We start from the raw sequence: 18,209 nt of genomic DNA on the forward strand, positions 1-18,209 counted from the left end.
TCTTTTAACTACTTCTCGCTCGGATACCCCATTTTACTGGTTTTGAAATCTCAAATACCTAAACCAACAAAAACAAATATTTACAAACCGCAACGCATTTATAGTAACAAAAATCTCTATATTACTATATATTTATATGTTTTTGTTACTATTAAAACTGTAATGCAGTTGTTCTGTATTTTGCCATTTGGACGCTATAACTTGACCAATTGCTGACACCTCAATTTTTGTTTGCTATTTGTAATGAAAAACACATTTTTCTTCACAAAAAATTAGTCACTTTCTAAAATATTTTTTCCTTACCTATAGAATTGTGGGTTTTAAAATTTATAGTGGATTCGATGATGATAAATTCAATTTGAAGACATTAATCAGTAGAAAAATAGAGACGCAAATTTTTAGATAATTTTTAGATTTTTTTCTTTTGAAAAAAATAGGTGATCATCTAGTTCTAAGGAATGATTATACCTTCTAATCTAGAGATAGAGAAAAATTGGAAGTTGGATTTGACACTTCATTGATTATTTTAGTGCATTAGGAGTTATGAAGATTTTGGAACCAAAAAGAAAAATGAACAATTAGAAAGTATCGAGATAAATTGCAGTAATCTAAAAGATGAAAAACTTAAATGAAGACATATGTTAACAAATCCACTTCCACGTGTCTTGAAGAAGAAAAAATAATCTTTATATATATAGATAGATGTTGTTCGGATGCATTTACTATCATACAGACAAAAATCCATTTTAGTGAACCTAATAATTTCTCTGAAAAAATTGGAAAAATATCGGAAATCCAAATTTTAATATGATGAAAAGAAAGATACAATCCTACTATATAAAAGAGACTAAATTCAAGGTTTTTGGGACTATCCATCTCAGCCAAAATATTCTCATCCAAAAAAAAATAGAAATAGACATCATTTAGAAGATAATTAACTAACATACGACTTTTGATATTTCTAGAAATTTCAAATTTGTAACTGCTAATTTATTAATAGAATCATATATCTATATTGAATTATGTTCTATTTTTAATCGTTAGACTTCAAGGGTAAATAAATTACTAATCTATAATATATATAGTTTATAACTTTATATTGTAGTTATAAATAAAGAGAAAATAACCGGGGAGGGTGAAGAAGCTCATGTAAAATTATGTAATTAAAATGGTAAAATGGTGTGCATGATGAGGTGAATCTATGAAAATTTGTTGTACAAATTATGGTGCTTTCTTCGTCCACTATAATAATTTAAAATAAAATATATATTCACATAAATAAGTCAATATTTGTTGTTTTTTTTGGGTAAGATGTTAAGATTATCATTTTCTGAAAGGTTACACTGTTGTTTTTAAACAACTTATTACAGCAAGGAAACAAAAACAACCAACAACAACTCAAGGTAAAAAAAGCCTTAAGGAGGTCTTATACAAGAAAGATAAAAAGAAGTAGAGAAGAGGAGAAAGAAGAACTTGCCGGGTAAGAGAGTAGACGGTCACGCATCATACGGTCGAGAGAGGCAAGGATGACTGATGAAGGTGAGGAGACAGCTGTGAACACACGAGCATTACGCTCTTTCCACAGCAGGTAGATGGCTGACTGAAAGTAGAGCTTGATGACTGGAGTAGCATGCGCATCTGCGTTGACGCGAGGTTGATTGATCCAGGCTGCAACAGAGTGTAGATCCGCCAGAGGAGAAATCCAAACTTAAGCAGCAAAAGGCTCTCATATCAAGCGAGAGAAAGAGCTATCAAAGAAGAGATGATGGTGAGTCTCTATTTCCAGATTACAAAGGACGCACGTTCCTGAGACATTTAACCCCCAACGCCTCAAGCGATCCTTGGTTGGCACTCTTCTCCGCAAAGCCAACCATGATATAAATGCATTACGTGGAATATGTTCCTTGAACCAAATAGTCTTATGCCAATATTTATTGTTGATAGTGTGTATATTCTTTTCTGACATTAGTATCCATACTTTTTAGTAAACTGATCCAAAAAGATTAGTTTGTGGAGCTAACCAAACGAGGAATATAGTGTTTACTTTGGAAAAAGTAATAGGTTGAATGATAGATGGCGTGCGTGCTTTTTCACATGGAAATCTGCACATATATTAAAATTGTAAGATTTGAATCATAGAGAAAATATAGTGTATATGACTGAAGTTGGTCCATTCTGAAACTAAAGATGGCTAAAATTCTTCTTTGTCAAAATGCATAGATGTGAATCTTATATGAATAGAGTTCTCCATTGCTTATAGCAGTGTAATAAACTCTGTGTGTAAAGGAGAAAAAATGTTATATAAGTGAAAACAAAAATTATGATTTTTTTTCTTGTGCTTATAGGCTTTTCGCAATTTGAAGAAGAAAGAATATATTGTGTGGAAATCTTTGGCTTGGTCAAATTTTATCCAGTTGTTTATAAAACTGTTGTTGTCTGATTCATGTAATTTTTCAGTGTTGATTTAAAAGCCCAAAAAACCCATCTATACTGACTTTTTGATATTTTTTCTGTGATTTGAATTTAAAAAGAGATAAAACTTTCGATAAGTTATGTAAACTCGGAACAAGTATTTAGCTTTAGAAAGCATTTACATGTTTCAAACTTATAATATATACATATATAATGTTTAAAATTATGCATATAAAACCTGTGTAAAATGTGCCTGAATATGTTTCTCTTCTTTAATGTGTTAATCGTACTATATATAACATTATTTTGAAATTTCAAAAAGTTTATGTCACATAGAAAAAACCATCAATAAAAAATATAATTCTCCATCTACAACAAGAAAAATGAAAAATTATAAACATATAAATTTAAATTAGGAAAAACTAACATTGGAAAAACAAGAAGTTAATGTAAAAGAAAAAAATCGACAAATAATATTATAAATAAAATAAATTTATAAGACACAATCCGCGCGAAGCGCGGAAAAAATCTCTAGTGTAAATTAAAGAGGCGATGGAAGACATGACGTGTAGGATACCACTAAAAATCCAAGACGAGAGCAAATTTAATGCCAAAAAGACTACACGTATGTGGTCATTACAAAACGCCATAGATGTTTTTGGGCATGGTGGTCTGATCCAAGCGTATATGCCCATCATGACAGTGCTTTTTCCATGGATTTGAAAAAAATTATTCATGTTGATTTGTTTGAAGTGAGACAAATTTATATTCTTTTATTTAAATAATACTATTTTTTAGAAGAATCCGAAATTAAGATTTCGAGTAAAATTTTCAATTTTAAAAGTTTTAGAATTGATTACCACATATAAGATTCAGTGACTACTAATCTCCATTCCGTAGTAAAATGATACATATAAAAGGTTTGGAACTATTTCTAAACATTTTATCATTTATTTTATTAATTAATTATTGATATATAATTTCTTTTTATTGTTTCTTTATAGAGTTTTAGATTCTATTATAAATAAATTGTTTAGGCTATTACTGAATCTCATTTTTGATTAATTTTTATAAACAGATGTTTGAAACCTTTTGTTTTTCTTGTTACGATTAGAACTCCAAAATTCGTTTCTTCATTATTTTTCAGACTAAATCATACCTCTATGTTATCATGTCCACTCAATCAGTTAGGATATGTAAACACAATTAGAACATCTTTCAATATCCGTATTCTATATCGTATTTCTCGTTCTCAAAATGTATATGCAGATAACCTCGCAAAAAGACGAGAGCATAAGAAACTATATTTTCTCATGCAAGTCATACACGACCAATGGATCTCAATTTCACAGAATTACATACCTCGGTCCCATCTTGATTTAATGTATTACTAGATCTCGTCCCGCACGACCGTGCGGGTTTTCTTTAATACAAAAATATTTTAAATTATGTAATAAAATATATCAATAAATTAATATAATTTGGTGCTATATATTATCTAATTTTAGAATAATATTTGTGTGGAGTATACTATTATTACTATAAAATTTTATAAATTTTGTATTTTTGTAACAAAATGTAACAATACTGATTTACATAATTTTTTTATTTCTAAATTTGAAATATATGTGGAAATTAAATTAAGTTGAACCTACTAATAACAATAATAGTGAACTTGCTATATAGTGATTAATTAACCCAATTTAGTATAGTTGTTTAAATAATAAACCGAATTGATTTGTAACTCATGGAAATACACAGATGTTAATAATAGTAGATTAAAGTCTTATATATACGATATGAATAAAGATCAAATGTTTCATCTACGAAGAGAGGTGCAAACTAATTGTATTATATGGTAAAAGCATTTAAAGGTATGACTTCTAAGTAGTCTAGACAAAGAACTTGATTGGTTTCCCCGCTACCACCCGCAAACTCAGCTTTTGCGGTTGGTAGCGGTTGACAGCGTTTCGAAACAATCATACAAACCGGTACAAATCGCTTCAAACCGCTCCGAACCTCTTAAAATCAAAAGCTGGTTCCAGCTAGCGTTTGCGGTTGCGGACGGTTGCGGGAAGATAATTTTTTTTCTTTTTCTTTAAAAACCATATAAATACAAAAATAAAAATATTCAAAAAATTTTTTAAAATGGAATTATAAAAATACTAAAATATATCTATTATATTTTAATTAATATTATAAAATTTTAAAATAAAAATATTTTCTATCATTTTAAAAATTTAAAACTATAACTTTGAAAATATAATTTACATATTTATTATAATATTATGATTTTTGATATTTTTATAATTATATAAAATGTAAATATTGTTAATTTATTATTTAACCGCTGCTGTATTTGGTAGTTAACCAGTCATAAGTATCCCGCAAACGCACCAATTTCTAACCGCAGAACCAGTCGTATAAATCTCTTAAAACCGCTAGAAACCGCAACCACCCGCATCCGCAAATGCCCGCAGCCGCAACCGCAACCGCTGCGTTTGAACCAGTCAGACCCTAAAAAGAAAATCACATATGAAATAAGTCATAATTTATGTGCTAAATAGCTAAGATATTTTTATTTTTAAACTAGAAATAGAAATGAATATTTCTTTTTAAAAACATCTTTTAAAATATTTCTTAAATTTAATTTTGAAAACTAAATCAATTTAAAATTGTTATTGTAATTAAAATATTATTAAAAGTATTTTATGTAATTATTAATTTTTGTTTACAATCAAAACTAAACTAAAATTTAGTTTCTAATTATACTTTGTCATTTGGAAAAATATGGAAAATATTTTTTATAATAATTTGGAAATTGTAAAAACATTTTTTTTGGTAAAACTAACTAAAACTTGTTTTAGAATTTCAAAAATATTCAAATTATAGTTTTCTATATAGCTTAAATTTTTATTAAACATTTTAAAAGTATTCAAAATATAGTTTTCAATATAGTTTAAATATTTTATAATGATTTGAAATTTTTAAAATAAAAAAGTTTGTAACAGTAAATAAAACTTGTATTTAACATTTTTAAAATATTCAAATTTATTACATGAACCGATAATTTGTAAGGACCATAAAATCTTAATCTGTTATATTTTTAAGACCTAAATGGCTTTCACTGGGAATCCGTCAGTTCCGGTAGGAAAAAAAAATATTTGACTTAATTTCCTTCAGATTTAAATAAAATACATTTTTATTAAATTTTTTGGGACATATTTACAATCAAAACTAGGAAGAATATTTGAGACCACATATTTATTTATTAAAAATCACTTAACGAATCTTTCACAGATCTATATGATCTGAATTACTCACGACTTGAGACGGACCAATTTTAATCTACCTTCTTGACTCAACACTAGTTGACCATGTCTACAAGTCACTTACCTTTGAAACCTTAAAAAGCCTTTTTGTGTTCATGTGAGAATGCAATTCAACTTAACCATAAGTCTAAGCCACAATAAAAATGTCACCAATCTTTCTTATTATGCAATATATTTTTTTCTAAAAAAGTATTATCATTAAATTTTCCAATTCGTGATATGAGAATCTTCTAATTTGTTAATCACATCCAACAAGACCTTTCCAATGAGAACTCTCCACGTCACACGCGTTTTAGTTCTCTTTCTTTCCACCTAGATTTGATTTGGTACACGAACACCATCATGTGTAACACACAACAACAACATATTAAACTCCATATTCTTAAACATGCACGAACCAAATTCCAAAGAACCTTATCAACATGCACGATCCAAACTCCAAAAAAATCATATCAACTAACACTTTCTCTGTATCATTACACCAACACGTCAAAATCCAATTTTGAGCATATAAATATCGTATAATATAGTCATCGTGTATCTCATTATGTGAATGGGGAGGAAGGAGTATGTAAATATCATATAATATAGTTATCATATATCGCATTGTGTGAATATTTTTTCTAAGGCTTATGATGTAATGTATATGAATCGATGGGTGATCAATAAGACAATTTAAGATTGTATTTTCTCTTTCACAAACATGTGATAATTTTGTTTAAAATATGCAGTCAAACGTACGATACTCATTATTCTCGGGGGAAAGTTTTGCTTTCAGATGGACTGTTAAAAAAAACTATCAAACTTTGGATTTTTTTAATATTTTGAGATTCAGTCTATCTCAAGCGATCGTTCAACACTCATCTCCACGTTATGAAAATCTTGTTTTGATTTTACCTGACAGCTATCAACAAATGTGTTGACTATAAAATCGTTAAAAGCTTTTGCCAAGTTCCAACATCCATGAAAGCATGTGCTCACCCAGAAAATGAATAAAACATCATCTTAAGTTCGAAACAATACGTAAATCTTGAAACAGGGTTTATTATATGTTCTTTTGAGCAATCTGAAACAATCTGAAAATGGCGGATAGATACGAGAACCAAGCTCCTGAGACGCTACAGGTATGTTTCCGCAGCACCCAAACCTAAGATCCAAAGATGTTTCATTGTTTTCTAAATGTAAAACCCAATATTCTTGTTATAATATCTTCAAACAAAAAGTTGTTGTCTGAATCTTATTTTAATTTTAATACAAAACAGGGGAAGTTTCAAGCAAAGGTTATATGTTGTATTCTTGGAATCGGAGGTCTCGTTGCTTGGAACAGTCTGCTCACTATTGCAGACTACTATTACCATGTTTTCCCGGTTCGTTTCTGTCTCCGTACGGTTAAGTTCTGTTTTGATTAAGAAAAAGTTGAAATCTAATGTTTTGTTTTGGTTGAAAACTTGTATGTTGTTTGTAGAATTATCATCCTTCAAGGGTACTAACACTTGTATACCAGCCGTTTGCGCTTGTAACAGTTGTGATTCTTGCATATCACGAATCGAAAATCAATACCCGGAAACGGAACATGATTGGTTACACTATATTCACAATTTCCTCGTTATTGCTAATAGTTGTAAGTCAAAACCTAATGTCTCTTTTTTTATCTTACAATAAAGAAACTGGATCTTGATTATGGACTGAAGACTCTTATTAACTTAAAAACAGTTGGACTTGGCAACAAAAGGACGTGGTGGAATCGGACCGTATCTCGGTCTATGCACAATCGTTGCTTCTTTAGGCCTCGCAGATGCTACCGTTCAAGGAGGAATGATCGGTGATTTATCTTTGATGTGCCCTGAACTAATCCAGGTAGTTTAGATAAATCTTATTTTGGGTTCATAGCCTAATAGTTCACTATTGAACCAACCCCAAGCTCTAGAATTTTTCTAGAAATATTTTAAATTTTCGCCACCTCATCAAAAAGTTCTAGAGAATTTTTTAAAAATTAAAACATCAAGATATTATGCTAGAAATTTTTATAGATTAAGATAAATTTTTTACAAGATATTTTGTACTTTTAGAATCTATAAATAGCTTTTTCCTAATTCATTTGGAACATGTACATGAAGGTAAACAAGTAAATAAAAACAAGTTCAAATAAAGAAATTGTCATAAGTTCTATAAGTATTGTTCAAGAGCTTTTAACATTTAAAAAAAAAAGTATTTTCAAGAGTTCTTTCATATTTTTCTCATATTAGAGAGTATTATTTTCTCGGGTTCTCGGCGTATTACGGTCTTGAGGTAGGCTAAGGACTATCAAAGTTTCTTTACATTTGGAACGTATGACAAGATCTCGGTCTCGATTAAACAAAGTTTACTAGGGATACATCTTCTTGCTTCTTTGTAGTCATACATGGCTGGTCTGGGTGTAGCTGGTGCTCTAACCTCAGCTTTTAGGTTAATGACTAAAGCAGCCTTTGAGAACTCAAACGGCGGTTTACGGAAGGGAGCATGTGAGTTTAACATTTTTGAAAATCATATAAGAGTTTCCAAGTGTTTGCGAACTTCATTTCTTGTTTTTATTTCCCTTTTTGCAGTGATATTCTTAACAATCTCAGCATTGATACAGTTTCTCTGCGTGATGCTTTACGCATATGTTTTCCCGAAACTTCCCATTGTTAAGTATTATCGAAGAAAAGCCGCTTCTGAAGGATCAAAAACTGTTACTGCTGATCTTGCTGCTGCTGGTATTAAAAGTCCATCATATTTGGTAAACTCAGATTCCTCAAAAGTTCTTGATTCATTTTTCTGAACTTTTTTATTAGAAAGATTCTTCACTACTCATCGATTATTTTCTTGATTCTTTTATGCAGACTGATGATGTTTCCAGTTATCAAAGGCTAAACAAGAAAGAGATATTGCATCAAAATATAGACTATGCAATGAATCTATCCCTCACCTACATTTTGTCGTTATCCATTTTTCCGGGGTTCTTATATGAAAACACGGGACAACACGGGCTAGGCTCTTGGTACGCGCTTGTCCTAGTAGCTATGTACAACTGTGGGAATTTGATCGGGAGGTACACGCCGCTGGTGAAATGGCTCATGTTTGAGAATAGAAAATGGATCACCATTGCAACTTTGTCACGTTTTCTCCTCATCCCAGCGTTTTACTTCACTGCGAAGTATGGTGATCAAGGATGGATGATTATGCTTGTTACTTTTTTGGGATGGACAACTGGACATCTTAATGTTTGCATTCTAATCATTGCTCCTAAAGACTACAAGGTAATCTATTTTTTTTTATTAAATAAAGATTACGGATTCGTTCTGATTTTGTTAAAAGAAATTTTCCTTTTTATTTTTGTGAAGGGTCCAGAGAAAAATGCATTAGGGAACTTGCTGGTGGTTTTTGTAACAGGAGGTATAGTTGTAGGAACTTCTTTGGGTTGGCTATGGCTTATTGGTAAGAATAATGCCTTCTGATTACTTATCAAACCAGTAGAGTGTGAAAGAAGTTTGATTTGGATTGTTGACGTGGTAGATGATCCTTTTACTTCTGTTATTGTTGTTTGCTTCTCAAGGATCTGACGTTGTTAAAAGTATTAATTTATGTAAGTACAATCAGCAATGAAAATGGCGTTCTGTGTGTGCTTCCATGAGTTTTAAAAAGTGTCTTTTCTCCGTCATAGCACATCAAAACGTAGACCCAAACACTTCGGTCCTCTAGAGCGAGGTTATGTTTTAGAAGAAGGTGCGCGCCTTTGGCTTTTGTTCTAAAGCGCCTTAAACGCACAGAAAAGTGTGCCTTGGTGATCTATTTGTGTGCATGGGGTTTTAAAATATTACTTAATATTATGTATGCTAATGCAACTTCAAAATCATTAACATTTGAATTTCTAATTTTTCTAAAATAATATATATGAAATTATGTATAATTTTATAAAAAAAATATTTACAAAGTTATGAGGATAACCAAATTAAAAGCAATTAAAAATAATATGATTTTAATTTAATTATAATTAAAATTTATGGTTCAGTTAGAAAAAATAGATGCAACCCTAATGTACAAAACATAATTGAACTGATCCCAATTATTATACTGAAAACCACATATCTAATTAAAATAGTTATATTTTACACAATCTTCAGATTATTTTTGTTCATATAAATTACAAAACGATTTAAAATTTATACAAAAATAAAGTGAATATTAAGCACTATAATTTAATTATTTTATAAATATTTAGATCCATATATGAAGTATGACAGAATTACCTAGTCATAAGAAAAAAGAAAGCAGACAACAATCAGTTTTAGTTAAAGTAGATAGTTCTTATTGATAAAATTTTGTATTATCATTTTCTGAATATATATGAAATTATCAGAAATTAAAGTGAATAAATACTATTAAATAATAGCATAACTTAGATATAATAGTATAAAAATTTGAATTTTTGTATTAATTATGAATCTTAATATGTCGTCTAACAGCTTTTGTTAATTATTTAATTAATTCAACTAAATAGTTAACTATTTCTAAAATAAAATAACTAAAATATTTATACCGATTTTCTAAGATTGCAATCTAATAAAATGTTACTACATCCTTAAGAATATATGTATATATACATTTTTTAAAAAATATTAGAGCTTTATAAATATATGTCTTTCAATGCAGATCTGCGATTTCCACTTTTTTGGCCATTACTCATTTACTCGCAAATCTGTGGTCTCCACCTTTACGATAGACATGGCCTTGTTCTTCTTCTTTTTTAACCTTGGAAATCATTTATTTAATTGTTGCGAAAGAAATAATAGAAAGGGAAAATAAAAAGGAATCAAAGATATATATGAGCTTTGGCACCATTAAGGCCGGTTTGGTGAAGCTATAGTTTTGGTGGCAGAAAATATTAGGAATTTCGAAAGCATTAATTTTAGAAAGTTTGTTGTGATGTTTTTTTTTGGGTGCAAGTTTGTTCCAGCAAAGCGGTGAAAACACCGTTTGATGTTACTTGTTAGTAGTTAACATTCTTCTTAATTCTTTCAAGGTGAAAGGGTTGAAACTTTTTTTGACTTTTAACTAAAACATTATTTAGGAATTACAATGACTGATTGGACATGGCACCAAAGAGACATGTTCAACAAGTTGCTTTTGGTATCACAATACGACGGGCCAAGCATGGGCACAAGAGACACTTTAGGTCACATATATCTAGGAAGAACTCAAGAATTAATCGTGCTTGAATTAGAGTATTAGAAGAATGATTGATACATTAAAATGATACACGATATCGTGTTAATGAAACCAAAGTACAAAGAAAAGTTATGTAGTAGAACCAATAAACAAGTCTTTCTAGTCTAAAAATTAACAGAAAATTAAGGGAGCGTCTGTCATACATATAAAACCTATAGATCAAGTGAGCGGGCGTTAAATGCCCACTAACTTTAGACACAGGGTGTTATAGTTCAGTTTTGCTTTCATGTGGATAGCAGAAAGTTCCAAACACTAGATTTCTTTAATATGGGATTCAGATGATCTCAAGCAATCGTTCAACTCGCTCATCTCCACGTTATAAGAATCTTGTTTTGATTCTACATGAAAGCTTTGATCGTAATAGAATCAACAAACCCGTTGACTCTGCACAATCCTCAAAACGTTTTGCAAGGTTCCAACATCCATGAAAGCTTTTTTCTCACCTAAAAAATAAATAAAAAGTATCTTGAGTTGAATCCAATACTTGAATCTTCTTCTTTTTTTCTGGTAAAGGCAATATTTGAATCTTGAAACTTAGTTAAAAAAAGAATTGAATCTTGAAACAGGGTTTATGTTGTTTTGAAATGGCCGACGGATACGAGAATCAAGCTCCTCAGAAGTTCGAGGTAAGTTTCCACAACACACGAAACTCAGATCCAAAGATCTTTCATTGTTTTTAATCGTAAAACCCAAAATTCTTGCTTTTTTTTTATTTATTAAAATTTTATAAAAAATAAATAGGGGAAGTTTCAAGCAAAGGTCATATGTTGTATTCTTGGAATCGGATGTCTCGCTTCTTGGAACAGTATGCTCACTATCGCAGACTACTACTACCATGTTTTCCCGGTTCGGTTTCTATTTAGTTAATTGTTTTAGTTATCTTAGGAAAAAAAAAGTTGATTTTTTTTATGTTTCTTTGTAGGATTATCATCCTTCAAGGGTGCTAACAGTTGTATACCAGCCGTTTGCACTTGGAACGATTGTGATTCTTGCATACCACGAATCAAAAATAAATACCCGGAAACGTAACCTGATCGGTTACATTATATTCACAATATCCACGTTATTGCTAATAGTTGTAAGTAAAAACCTTAATTATGTCTCTTTTTATCTTACAATAAAGAAACTTGATCTTGATTATGGACTCAAGATTTCTAATAAACTTAAAAACAGTTGGATTTGACTACAAGAGGACGTGGTGGAATCGGACCTTATATTGGTTTATGCGCAATTGTTGCTTCTTTTGGCCTCGCAGAAGCTACCGTTCATGGGGGAATGATTGGTGATTTGTCTTTGATGTGCCCTGAACTAATCCAGGTATTTGTAACGTATTTTAAGATCTTCTTTTAGGTTAAACAAATATTACTAGAGATGCATCTTCTTGTTTTTTTTTTTTTTTTGAGAAAGGGCGCATCTTCTTTTTTCTTTGTAGTCATTCGTTGCTGGTATGGGTGCAGCTGGTGCTCTAACCTCAGCTTTTAGGCTAATGACTAAAGCAGCCTTTGAAAACTCAAACGACGGTTTACGCAAAGGAGCAAGTGAGTTTTTAACATTTTTGAAAACCATATGAGAATTTCCAAGTCTTTACGAATTTCAATTCTTGTTTTGCGTTTTTTTTTTGAGAAATACCATACCCTAGAACGAGAACATATTTTTTCTTCAAAAATAGTACACAAAGGAAACAATTTCTAAAATAATATTTATTAAAAGTTAAAAAAAAACTTTTAAAATTTTATTTGGATTTCGTGTTTAGTATTTAGAGGATAGGAATGTGATTAGAGTTTAGGAGTAATTTTTTTCTTGTCAAATAACGATATTAGGTGTTGAGCCCGCATATGCGGGCATAAGCATTTTTTATAAAATTTGAACATACATTATTTATTTAAAAATCATCACTTTTTCAATTGTATTGCTTTCAACTATATTTTAGAAAAATCTTCAACGACCTTAATCTTATCACCAAATTTTATATGTCACATTTAAGTATATCTTTCATAGAAACCTATTTTCATCATAATGAAACTATATGATATAATATTTTTTTGTCTAAACATTTTTATACTAAAAACTGATAAGATTACTGTTTGTAACTACAATTATATATATCAGCTTTTATTGATTTTGGATAATAACAGGTTAATTAATATTTTTTAGATAATGATAATATATAATTAAATTTTCTTTTACTCGATTATTATTTATGTAAGCTTACCTTTTATTTTTGGTTGATTTTATTGTTGTATATGAATATATAATTATCTATATTATGAATAAATATAATTATCTAATTATTAAGCATTATAAATAAAGATAATTATTCATTAAATGTAGAATGACTCTAATTACTCTATTTTTAATGTGATAGTTCAGATAAAAAAATATCAATTTGAAACTAATAGTATCACAATTTTATATTAGAGTATATTTGTTTAATTAACTACTAATACAATCTATAAATTTGTATCACTACCATAACCAACCCATTTGTAAAAAAGTTCATGCCTTGTTTTAATTTTGAGTTCATACATTTTTATTTACTCAGGATTCACAAAAATAACGTCCATAAGACCAAGAACTTACATGTACACTGTACATCTTCTACGTCTTTTATGCTCCTTGATTTTAGATCTACTTCTTTTTTTTGTTCTTGGACAGCCGAAGCCCAAAGTCCAAAAATTCATATAACAAAATAGTGATGCTACAAACTAAAAGAAACTCAAGTCAAAAAAACATAAGAGAATACAATTATATTTATCTAGACAATATAATCCTTCTTCTATCTCCATAGCCACTGAAAAAATTCAATATGAACAAAACCAGAAAGAATCACATAATAAAAAAATATACATAAGATATCCGAAGCAATATGACGTCACTTAATATTATATAAACTAAACTATAATTTAAAAGAGATGAATAGGTTTTGTTTTATAATATTATCGTGTGAACAAAAAGATAACAATTGGTTAAATATATATTATAATCTAGCAACATTATATATTTATTAAGTAAAACTATTAATTAGAATTATCAAGCATATGATAAATAACCAAAATTACCTAAATTATAGAAACATGACAAATAAGCAAATAAACTAAAACTATGAAAAGCATGAAAATCAGCAAAATCAGAAAAATCACTTCATAAATAATAGTATAGAAAATATATTTATATAATTTTTTTGCTTGACTAATATTTAATTATCAATTGTTTTTTTATCTTAATTTTTTTAACTTTTATAATAAAATATTGTTTTCAGATAGCAACATAATATATATAAGAACAATCTAATTTTTATAATTCTATTATATTATTTTATAATCAATTATTTAATGTAACATATAACATTATAAACTTTATACTATTAAAATAAAATTCATTTTTAATTATATATAAAATTCAGTAAAGATATTGTTTAAAATTTGTTTTTAATATAACATAGAAATTTAATATTATTAACATTCGTTTTTAATTATATACAAGATTCATTAAAGATAATTTTAAATTAATATATTAATGACTCAGCTAATAACAAATAATAAATCAATGATTTAGGTAAAATCTAATAAAAACATGACAAGTAAACAAAATTACTTAAAATCATGGAGAACATGACAAATAAGCAAAATCACTTCATAAATAATAATATAGATTTTCAAAAACTTTTACTATTGAATGCTATTTGATGATAAAGTTTTCAAAGTGTTATTATAGAGACTTGTTTTTCTTATCGTTTTTGCAGTGATATTCTTAGCGATCTCAGCATTGATACAGTTTCTCTGCGTGATTCTTTACGCGTATGTTTTCCCGAAACTCCCCATCGTTAATTATTATCGAAGAAAAGCGGCCTCTGAAGGATCTAAAACTGTTAATGCTGATCTTGCTGCTGGTGGTATCCAAAATCAATCATATTCGGTAAATTCAGATTTCTTATGAATATATGTTTCTTGATTCTTTTTAGAAAGATTCTTCACCTTATTCATTGTTTAGTTGTCTTGATTCTTTTCTATGCAGACTGATGATGTTTCCAATAATCAAAGGTTAAGCAACAAAGAGCTCTTAGTTCAAAACATAGACTATGCAGTGAATCTAGCCCTCATCTACCTTATATCATTATCCATTTTTCCGGGGTTCTTATATGAGAACACGGGACAACACGGGCTAGGCTCTTGGTATGCGCTTGTCCTAGTAGCCATGTATAATTGTGGGAACATGGTTGGGAGGTACACACCGCTGGTGGAATGGCTCAAGATTGAGAACAGAAAAGGACTCACCCTTGCGGTTTTGTCACGTTTTCTCTTCATCCCGGCGTTCTACTTCACTGCAAAGTATGGTGATCAAGGATGGATGATTATGCTCGTTTCTTTATTGGGATTGACGACTGGTCATTTCAATGTTTGCATTCTCATCACTGCTCCTAAAGGCTACAATGTAAGCTATTTGAATTTTTCGTATATCGAGAAAGATTTGATTGTTTATTTTCGTTTGCTTATTTACAAGAAAACAAATGTTAATGTGTGGTTTTAATGTTAACAACATTATGTTTGAATATTTAAACGCAAACGCAAAAAATAATACAGCAGTGTTTGAGACTAAAACAATGGATAATCGGTCTCATATTTGTTCTGACTTTGTTAAATAAAATTTTGTTTTATTTTTGTGAAGGGTCCGGAGAAGAATGCGTTAGGGAACTTGCTGGTGGTTTTCTTAATAGGAGGAATAGTTGCAGGAACTTCTTTGGGTTGGCTATGGCTTATTGGTAAGAAGAATGCCTTCTGATTACTCCTCATTTCTCATTCACCAAAACAACAACATTGTCATTTGCTTATAATCTTGTTATATGATATTATCCTTGAAACCAGAGTATATTTAATTACATTTGCTATATCTGGGGTGGAAAAGAATAATTGTCTGCTAGTAATTTTTTTTGCTACAACCGCCATAAGAAAATAAAACAGCTGAAAGAAATGACAAACAAACCATAACACATGGAACTAGAGATGTTGAAGATAATATACTATTCATTTATGTTTCCAACTATATAACTTTAACATAGCAGAATACTCTATTTTTAACCCGTCTTACAATACCAAGTACAAGATTATGGATTTTTTTTAAAGATATTATTTAAAGGTTGAGAAAACAAAGTGTACAAGCAAATGCCTAGTGGGCTAAGTAGCCTTACATAACCAAAAGACTATGGACTGAGGCCGTACATATCCTAAAACTGAGCCAAACAATAACTCATTAGTAGCTACAACAAAACTTAAGTTGATTTTTGTAGTACATCATTTGTTTGGTTTGAACTAGTACAATGCTTGCATGGATCATAGTGGATGTCCTCCATAACTAAAACTAATCCTCCATTATTATTTTCTTGTAATCTGTAAGTGTTATTATCCTTGGAACCAGATGATATTTGGTTATCTATGCTAAGTAATTGTTCCTTTTACTGATAACATTTTCTCGTACCATTTTTTATTATGTAAGGCTTAGATCAGATAAGGTAAAGTCTTTATCAATGATTTTATAAGCCTTCACCATCGCAACTTCATTTTTTTCACTTTTGGAAATGATTTATAAGTCCTTCTAAATTATTTTATTAATCCTTATAAGCTTTATACATTATTTTGTAACTCTTATAAATATTTTATATGTCTTTATAAATATTTTATAAAATAGAATAAATTATTTTAAATTTTATAAATGATAATTGTAAACTTTTAAAACACTTATTCTTTATTTTGAACTCTTACAGCTGGTTTTATTATATTTTCTAAGTGATTAACAGGCCTATGTAAATGATTTATATGCCTTTATAATTTCTTGTATATTATTTATGAAAATTTATAACCAATTACAAGTTTTTATAAATATTTTTTTTTAAAAACAAATTCCAATTTAGTGATTTTATAAACTTTTATCAAATTTCAAAAACTTTTACAAATTATTTTATGAGGTTTTAGTGATGAAACCCCTCAACTAAACTTTTTAACTCTTTTCATCCATATACGAAATTATAGACAAAGGATGACATATATTAACAGTTTATAAGTTAATGGTTTACAATATTAAAATATTAGTTGATGAGTTTATTACTAAAACCTTATATTATTTTATAATAAAATATAATATATATATATATAGATTTTAAATGATATTATACATTTTATATTCTGTGGTGATTGAAAAAAAAAATCTTATAAATTATTTAAAATTTTAAAGACTTTCTAAAAATAAAAATACGTAAATAACACATAGATAATTTAAAAATGTTTCTTGGTTCTATATATTAATATGTATTATATTAGAAGAATTAAATATGTATAGATGAAGAAAGAAAATTACAAAAAAAACCTATGTTATAGCGCCTGTTCGGGAACGCGCTAGCGCTAGTCGGGTGATCGGGTTGGGCCTAGTGTCTAAAGAGAAAATCAAGGATTAATCGAAAATTATACGAGGTGGAATTTTTAGATTGTATACTATGTTATAAAACATGTTAATCTTTAATTGTGTATAACATTAATACATTTTCATGTTTAAGACCGTATAAAACACACAAATAGAATATATAAACTTAATATAGTGTAATTTTCACCAAAACTATGAATCAAAATGATATTTATAAAATTTTAGATCAAATAAATAAATAAAATTATTATTAAAAATAATATAAAAATAATAAAATAATAAAAAATAGATTAAGCGGCTGGCTAAACGGTCATTTAGGCGGTATAGGTGGAGATAATCGGATATTCGATTTTTTAACCAATTTGGCATAAATCGGAGTGAAAGAGTGACACGTAGCGTCGAAGTGGCTAGGCACCCGATTTTTATAACATAGGTTAGAGATATCCTAGTAAAAGAAGCACATTTTCATATGTATATTAAGAAACCATCTAATGATGACATGTCAGTATGACATTCTTTTAAATTAAATATATGGTGGTAATGATGTTACTTACAAATGCTTCTCAAAAAAAATATAGAGAGGATTTCGTTCTTCAAATTCATCTCCTTCAGCTTCCAATATGTGATTAACAACATCCAAAATAATCAAATCCAGGTTCATATTCAATTGTAGAATTTATCTTATTGGAATCAAACTCAACCATACAACATCAATAATTATCCATGCACTTTAGAGAGAGTCGCATCTGCGTATGAGCTTCTACATCTACAACTATTTCCTCCTTTTTCTCCACCATAACGACCGCC

General features: G+C 29.1%; 2 protein-coding genes across 2 annotated transcripts; both read left to right on the plus strand.

Annotated features, from left to right (window-relative positions):
* The first annotated feature begins 6,495 nt into the window (after nt 1–6,495).
* LOC106364457 (equilibrative nucleotide transporter 3-like) lies at nt 6,496–9,389 on the plus strand. The gene is made up of 8 exons (XM_013804030.3): nt 6,496–6,868; nt 7,007–7,111; nt 7,210–7,365; nt 7,458–7,601; nt 8,140–8,245; nt 8,330–8,502; nt 8,606–9,022; nt 9,107–9,389. The coding sequence occupies exons 1-8, from the start codon at nt 6,827–6,829 to the stop codon at nt 9,218–9,220; spliced, it is 1,257 nt and encodes a 418-aa protein (XP_013659484.2). The 5' UTR covers nt 6,496–6,826; the 3' UTR covers nt 9,221–9,389.
* Nucleotides 9,390–11,540: 2,151 nt separating this feature from the next.
* On the plus strand, nt 11,541–15,876 carry LOC106363010 (equilibrative nucleotide transporter 3-like). The gene is made up of 8 exons (XM_048740765.1): nt 11,541–11,617; nt 11,733–11,837; nt 11,914–12,069; nt 12,165–12,308; nt 12,424–12,529; nt 14,734–14,906; nt 15,006–15,422; nt 15,657–15,876. Exons 1-8 carry the CDS (start codon nt 11,576–11,578, stop codon nt 15,768–15,770), a joined length of 1,257 nt encoding a protein of 418 aa, XP_048596722.1. The 5' UTR covers nt 11,541–11,575; the 3' UTR covers nt 15,771–15,876.
* Nucleotides 15,877–18,209: the final 2,333 nt, after the last annotated feature.

The sequence above is a fragment of the Brassica napus genome, chromosome A9 (genome assembly GCF_020379485.1).
Source record: "Brassica napus cultivar Da-Ae chromosome A9, Da-Ae, whole genome shotgun sequence".
In the NCBI taxonomy this organism is placed as follows: domain Eukaryota; kingdom Viridiplantae; phylum Streptophyta; class Magnoliopsida; order Brassicales; family Brassicaceae; genus Brassica; species Brassica napus.